This window comes from Balaenoptera borealis, assembly GCF_965194805.1.
Source record: "Balaenoptera borealis genome assembly, chromosome: 12".
Lineage (NCBI taxonomy): Eukaryota > Metazoa > Chordata > Mammalia > Artiodactyla > Balaenopteridae > Balaenoptera > Balaenoptera borealis.
In genome coordinates this window covers 50,438,588-50,446,508 of record NC_138869.1, presented here as the reverse complement: position 1 = coordinate 50,446,508, position 7,921 = coordinate 50,438,588, and the positions used below count along the sequence as shown (strand labels likewise).

At 53.3% G+C, this 7,921-nt stretch overlaps 1 protein-coding gene across 1 annotated transcript; it reads left to right on the top strand.

The window, feature by feature from the left end:
- Positions 1-2,319: 2,319 nt before the first annotated feature.
- On the top strand, positions 2,320-6,754 carry CYP8B1 (cytochrome P450 family 8 subfamily B member 1). The gene has a single exon (XM_082348633.1). The coding sequence runs from the start codon at positions 2,795-2,797 to the stop codon at positions 4,328-4,330; it is 1,536 nt and encodes a 511-aa protein (XP_082204759.1). The 5' UTR covers positions 2,320-2,794; the 3' UTR covers positions 4,331-6,754.
- Positions 6,755-7,921: the final 1,167 nt, after the last annotated feature.

Below are 7,921 nucleotides of genomic sequence, written 5' to 3'. Positions count from 1 at the left end.
TTGATCCTCCTCGACTGCCCCGCCCACCATGGTGACTCCGCCCCCACCCTCACCCGGAGGTGCGGCTGGAGCGGGGAAGGCTGAGACTAGCTGCAGGCTTGCGGTGCTCATTCTGCACCGCTGGGCCCCGGCCACTCCGGAGGACTGGGAAGGCAGCCGCGTGGGCCGATTTCCCAGGGGCAGGCCAGCCTCCACCTGCTGGTCCATCTGGCCACCCTTCAGTGGCCCGGACCCAGACGAACGGGTGGCTGGACCTGCTGGCGTGGGAAGGGCTCAGTGCAGCGTGATGGGTCAAAGCCGGAGACTCTTCCCCCTCCTCTGAGCACTCCGGCCACATAGGCTCCCTTGGGACGACCCTGCCACATGCTTTAGAAGCACGTCCCCTACACCCTTACACACAGCACACATTGACCTGGCCTTGTCCTCCGGGTCTCCACTTAATTACCACCTGACCAGTGTGGCCTCCCTGACTCCCCACCCTCCTTCCCGCTCTGCCCTTTTTTTTTTTTTTTTTTTTTTAATTTATTTATTTATTTTTGGCTGCGTTGGGTCTTTGTTGCTGTGCGCAGGCTTTCTCTAGTTGCCGCGAGCGGGGGCTACTCTTCATTGAGGTGCACAGGCTTCTCATTGCGGTGGCTTCTCTTGTTAAGAAGCACGGGCTCTAGGCGCCCGGGCTTCAGGAGTTGTGGCTCGCGGGCTCTGGAGCGCAGCCTCAGTAGCTGTGGCGCACGGGCTTTGTTGCTCCGCGGCATGTGGGATCTTCCCGGACCAGGGCTCGAACCTGTGTCCCCTGCATTGGCAGGCGGATTCTTAACCACTGCGCCACCAGGGAAGCCTCCTATTCTGCCCTTCTTTGCAGCACTTAACACAATTGTAATTATATGCTTCTTCAGTCAAGGCCATAAACTCCAAGAGGGCAGGGACAGGGTCTATCTCATTTAGGGTTGTAGCAAAATTTCTGGCAATTGAGTGCACATTAAATATCTGTTGAATAGATAGAAGGTGCTGTTCCAAGAAAGGGGGGAATGAATGGATGAGTGGGTGTGAGTGAATGAATGAATAAATGAAGGTGAGAATGAATGTAAGATGGTGCTGCCATCCATTAAAAACTGAGGGACAAAGTTCAGCTTTTTGGAGTTGACCCGCAGTTTCTGATCATATATATATATATATATATATATTTTTTTTTTTTTTTTTTTTTTTTTTTTTTGGCCGCACATCTTGCAGAATCTTAGTTCCCTGACCAGGGATTGAACCCGGGACACCACAGTGAAAGCACCAAGTCCTAACAACTGTATCACCAAAGAATTCCCTTTCTTTTTTTATGTTTTTAAAAACTTATCTATTTATTTATTTTTATTTTTGGCTCTGTTGGGTCTTCGTTGCTGCACGCGGGCTTTCTCTAGTTGGAGCTACTCTTCGTTGCGGTGCGCGGGCTTCTCATTGAGGTGGCTTCTCTTGTTGCAGAGCACAGGCTCTAGGCGCGCGGGCTTCAGCAGTTGTGGCTCGCGGGCTCTAGAGTGCAGGCTCAGTAGTTGTGGTGCACGGGCTTATTTGCTCCGCAGCATGTGGGAATCTTCCCAGACCAGGGATAGAAGCCGTGTCCCCTGCGTTGGCAGGCGGATTCTTAACCACTGCGCCAGCAGGGAAGTCCCGGGAATTCCCTTTCTGACCGTATTCTAAGGCTAAGGAGAGTTGGTGGAGCGGAGTACTTGCTGTGGTTGCCATGAGCAATCAGAGAGGACTTCGTGGAGGCAGAGTGTGGATGCTTTCAGCTCCCTGCTGGGAGGAGCTGCACAAGGCAAAGGGAGCTCCCTCAAGAGGGGGTGTAGGAATCTTATGGTCGTCTGAGGAGACAAAGTCCCTGTTTGCAGGTCATTTAGGAAGTTAAAGAGTAACTTGGGGGTTATCAGAACTGGTTGAATCGAGTCTGAACCTCATCACCTATTGCAACAATGAGCTAGGTTGCTTTACTAAACCCTGAGAGTCAACGGCACAGCTTTCTCCTTCTTGGGCCTGCTGGCAGGGACCTGGCCTAACATCTCACAGAAGGTCCCCGGTAAACTGTCAACTCACCTCACCCAAGCTAGAGCAGGTGTCAGAAAAAGTCTCCACTACACTCTGAACCTAGATCCTCATTGTAAAATAAAGCAGTTTGTTTGAAGTCCCTATCATCTCTGACATTTCATAATTCCAAGATTCCCAGTCTGTATTTCTTGCTAGAGAAGTATGCAAGCCAATTGGTGAGAGGCTTGGAGACTGAAGTCTGAGCCTGTGCTTGAAGGGTCCTCTGTCTGGGAGGTTCTGTGTGTCTTTTAAAGATAAGGAAGGGGTGGATGTGAAACTTAGTAAGTGCTCGGTGCATTTCTGCTAAATGAACTAGCAAATTAATGAATACATGAATTCATGAGTAAATAAAGGAGTGAATAATCAGTAAGTCACGGGGGTGAGGATGGAGTCAAGGAGAGACTTGGCAGAGAAGATGCTGGAGCTGGGTCTGAAAAGGTCAGAACAAAGCCTGAAGCTGGTGAGGGGGCTGTGACCATAGCTAGAGGTTTCCTTCCGGGCTTTTTCCTAGTCCCGCCTCCTCCTCCCACATGACAAGGTCCTAACAAAATCCAGGGTAACGTTTTGCTCCCAGGTACTGTCTCGCCAGGGTTATTTACTGTAACTTGCAGTCACCAGGCAAGGTCCAGGTGGACAGATTTTTCTACCCTCAACTTGTCAAGACCTCCCAAACTCTCTGGCACCCAGAGAACAACGTGTCCAGAGCTCAACCTGGAAGAGCACAGCCATGGTGCTCTGGGGTCTGGTGCTGGGAGCTCTGATGGTGGCCACTGTCGGGTATCTGTGCCTGCAGGAGCTGCTCCGGCAACAAAGACCCAAGGAGCCCCCTCTGGATAAGGGCTCCGTGCCCTGGCTGGGCCATGCTATGGCTTTCCGGAAGAATATGTTTGAATTTCTGAAGCACATGCGGGCTAAACACGGGGAAATATTCACGGTGCAGCTAGGGGGCCAGTACTTCACCTTTGTCATGGACCCTCTCTCCTTTGGCCCCATCCTCAAGGATACGCAGAGAAAACTAGACTTTGTGGAGTATGCGGAAAACCTGGTGCTAAAGGTATTTGGATACCGCTCCGTACCGGGAGACTACCAGATGATACACTCAGCCAGCACCAAGCACCTCATGGGGGATGGCTTGGAGGAGCTCAACAAAGCCATGCTGGACAGCTTGTCCTTGGTTATGCTGGGACCCACAGGCCCCGGTCTGGATGCCAGTAGCTGGCGTGAGGATGGCCTCTTTCACTTCTGCTACAACATCTTGTTCAAGGCCGGCTACCTGAGCTTGTTCGGCTACACAAAGGACGAGGAGCAGGACCTGCTACAGGCAGAGGAATTATTCGTGCAGTTCCGCAAGTTCGACCGCCTGTTCCCCAGGTTTGTCTACTCCCTGCTGGGGCCCCGGGAGTGGCTGGAAGTGGGCCGGCTCCAGCGTCTCTTCCACAAGACGCTCTCTGTGGAACACAACATGGAGAAGTACGGCATAAGCAACTGGATCACCTATATGCTTCAGTATCTGAGGGAGCAGGGAGTCGCCCCAGCCATGCAGGACAAGTTCAACTTCATGATGCTCTGGGCCTCCCAGGGTAACACAGGGCCTACCTCCTTCTGGGCCCTCTTGTTCCTCCTGAAGCATCCAGAAGCCATGCGGGCTGTGAGGGAAGAGGCCACCCAGGTACTGGGAGAGGCCAGGCTGGAGGCCAAGCAGTCCTTTAACTTTAAGGTCGGTGCCCTGCACCGCATGCCGGTGCTGGACAGCGTGATGGAAGAGACACTGCGGCTGGGGGCCGCGCCGACCCTCCTCAGGGTGGTGAACGATGACCACAGCCTGAAGATGGCCAGTGGGCAGGAGTACCTGCTCCGCAGTGGAGACATCCTGGCCCTCTTCCCTTATCTCTCAGTGCACATGGACCCCGACATCCACTCCGAGCCCACCACCTTCAAGTACGATCGCTTCCTCACCCCCAGCGGCAGCCGAAAAGTGGACTTCTACAAGGCAGGCAAGAAGATCCACCACTACACCATGCCATGGGGCTCGGGTGTCTCCATCTGCCCTGGGAGGTTCTTGGCCCTCAGCGAGATGAAGCTCTTTGTCCTGCTCATGGTCACACACTTTGACCTGGAGCTGGTGGACCCTGACACACCTGTGCCACCCGTGGACCCCCAGCGCTGGGGCTTTGGCACCACACAGCCCAGCCACGACGTGCGATTCCGCTACCGCCTGCGCCTGTGGAGTGAGCTCTGCCCAGGTGGCCGCAAGCCTGGCTAGGGGGTTCCCTTGGGGTCTCCACCTCCTCTCACCCCTCTGAAGCCCCAGACCACCCCTTCCTCTGGCCTGCTTGCCCTCTCTGCTCTTCGGCCTCCTTCTAGTCACCTCACAGGCTTATTCTTCTCTCTTTAAAACACTGTCTCTCACAGTGGATTCTGCAGAAACTGCGTCTCACAGGAAGTCCAGGGAAGGGGCAATATCTGTGGGCAACTCAGTTTGGGGGCTAATACATGCCTTGACAAGTCCTGCAGTATAGACACTGGTTACGGTGGGCAATGCAGCATCTTGCAAACGTTTAGTCTCCACCCTCCCACTCTGCTTTGTTTTTTTTCCCTCAACACTTATTCCACATCCTGTGGAATTCAGGGTTTAGGACAGTGTCATCCAATAGCAGTACGAGGCAAGCCACACGCATAATTCTTAATTTCCTAGTTGACACATTTTTTAAAAAGTAAAAAGAAAGAGGTGAAATTCATTTTTATACTATATTTTACTTGACCTGATATATCTAAAATATTAGCATTTCAACAGGGAGTCAATATAAAGGTATTAATGAAATACTTTTACATTTCTTTTTCCCTTCAAAATCTGGTATGTACTTTTTAACGCTTGATACTGAGCATATCTCAGTTCAGACTAGCCCCATCCTAAGTGCTCAATAGCCACGTGGGGCTAGTGGCTTCTGTATTGGATAGAGCAGCTCTAGAGAAGGGCTGCCTTTCATGTAGGAGTTGTTCAAGGTCCCTCCTCTGTGCCCTCCTCTCCCCTCTGCACGCCTACCTTGGGGTGATCTCAGCCCCTCACTTGGTTTCCACAACCATCGCTGAGCTCAGAGCTCTCTGCTAACTCCAGACCCCCAATCTCCCCACAGGGGTCTCACAGCACCTCTGACTCAGTTCAGCCCATGCAGAACTCAGCATCTGTCCCCCAAACCTCTGCCCTGAACCACCTGCTTCTCCTGATTTCCCTGCCTCTCTTTACTTGGGACACCACCATCCACCCCCTCCCCCAAGGCAGATACAGAGGAAACACACTGGCTCCTCCCTTTCTCTCCCCCATAGGGAGAGAGTTCTGTCAGCCCGACCCCCTGTGGTGCCACTGAACCTTGTCCCCCCCCTTCCCCCCCCACCCCCCACTGCCTTTCTCATAGCTCAGAACTCGACATTTCTCTCCACGTGGGGCCTGTGGGCCCTCTGTTTACCCTGCTGCCAGAGACTTTTTTTTTCCAAAAGCACCTCTGGGTGTCCCCCTTTTACTTTTCTGGCTCCCCATCACCTCCACACACCTGACATTTAAGTTTTGCCACAGTTGGTCCCCAAATTTTCAATCCAGTGCAATTCAACTTTGGCAACTTTCTCCGGTGGCACTGTCTGTAAAGTACAGGGCTCGCTTTCACTGTTAACCCTGGTGCGAGCTACTCCCGGAAGCCTTCTTTTTTTTTTTTTTTTTTTTTTTAATTTGGGTGATTTTCTTTTTATTTTTTAAAAGTTGTATGAAACTGTTCCAGATACATTTTCTGGGAATGAGTTTTCCCGGAAGCCTTCTTGAACCTCGCCCATCCCATCCTCTGGCCAGAAATGGCCTCCATCCCCTGGATCTGATCTCCCCTACCACCGAGTGTATCACAGCACATCTGTTATGTCATTGCTTTCTGTGTCCTGGTTTCTGCCTCCTGCCCCCTGCTCCAGACTGGAGCCCATAGGGCTTGGTATCTTATCCCTTCATCTCTGACCCCAATTCCCTAAATGTAGATTAAATTACAGAAACATGACTTCCAGACTCGGCTAATTTACTTCATGTCCTCAAATAATTTCCTTCCCCTCCCACCTTCACTCAGCTTTCCGGCCTGTGAAATGGAGACAATCCCTGTTGCCAGGTGTGCTTACCGGGGCTGGGAGAGAGCGAGAGGGTGCTACTGCCAGAGCTGCAGCGGGCTGACGGCAGGGCCCTGGCTGGGGCTGGGATAGGAAGGGTAGTGACCGTGGAAGCTGATAGAGCGTCCTGGAGAAGGGAGGCCCAGGCAGCATGGATCCCTGTGGGAAGCATGCAGTCTTAGCTGGAGGTAACTCCTGGAGGAGACAGTATGTCTCTCACAAAAAGCAAAGCCCTTACCTTGGAACGCACTCTTTTTCCCAGGCCTGAGGAATGTAAAAGAGATTAACAAAGCTATCTCAAGCCAGGAGACCTCAGGGAACTGAGAGTCCTGGTTGTTCGTTATGGCTGGGGGCTGTGTGTGAGCCTGGTTAAGGGAAGATAATGTTCAAGGATAGTTGTTGTAAACTTGTTGACGTCCGTGGTGACGTCAGTGGTGGTGACTGAACTGAGATAAGCAATAAGCAATTCTATGGGTTCATTGTCTAATAATGAGTTCCTCTTCTGTCTATATAAGATTCAGTAAATTCTAAATAAAGTGCCTTGCAACCATCAGTTGTCTTGGTCCTTCTGACCCCATACTCACGGTGTTATTCAGTCCCTTACCCCTCTCCAGGACCTGGAAGACCCCCTGCGGTGGCTGGACCGTCGCAGATCCCCTGCAGGGACCACCCAGGGGGGCTTCTCTCTGCTACCCCAACCCTACACCTCTGACTGGCCTCTTCCTTTGTCTTAAGGTTGCCTGTTTTGCCCCGAGTTTGGCCAGGATAACAGGCTGTTAGACTGGGCAGGGGCCGGGCCGGGGACAGGAGTCTGTCCTCACTAGCTGTGTGACTCTGGGCTGGGGCCTGCCTCTTTCTGGGTCTAGCTGCCCCAAAATGGTGACATCTGCCCAGAGCCTGATAGGGTTCTGACTGGCTAGGAGAAGCCAGACATCTGACCCCCTTCCACAAGGGCCAGGGGCGCAAGGAGAAGAGCCCCGTGGGGAGCACAGGAGAGGGAGAAGGGGGCTTGGAGGCCAGGACGTGTCTCTGGGCAGCTTACCAGCAACCTCCTCCACACAGCCAGGCCCTGTGCCAGAGCAGGTGTGGGAACAGGGATAAAGACGCAGGGCTTCCCCACACCTCCTTGGCCCTGCCCGGACATGGGTGCTGCATCCCTTCATTTTCCACACACCCAGAGGACTGTGGACCAGGAGCCGGGCCTGTGGACAGGCTGGGACGGGGCTGCGGGCCCGAGCCCACTAAGTCGGGACAAAGAGGCCTCAGCTGAGAGTGACCACGTGCAGATGTCCCAGGAACTGCATGGATCCTGTGATCGGTTTGAGGGTCTACCTGGGACCGAGGGAAGCCTCAGGGGAGTCAGGTGTGAGGTGAAGACGAGCGTACCATCCCACAATCAGGGATGTCCACCATAACAACAGGCCCCCCCCTGCAAGAAAGTGGCGAGCAGCCAGGATTAGCCTGTGCACGTGGAGGCCCATGCCCACCTGCTGGCAGGAGAGGGGCCCGTGGCACCTGTAGTTGTATTCCCCCTGGCCTGGGGACTGCTGGACACACCCTCCACAAGGGCACCCTTCCTGCCCCGGCAGAGGCCTCGGGGCAGCGAAAAGACTGAGACCCACAAGGACACATCTAGTTGCTTCCTGTCCTCACCCAGCAGTTCTGTCTGCGAACCCCTCATTTCTGCACCAAATTTTTTCTCCCTCTGTGTATCCTC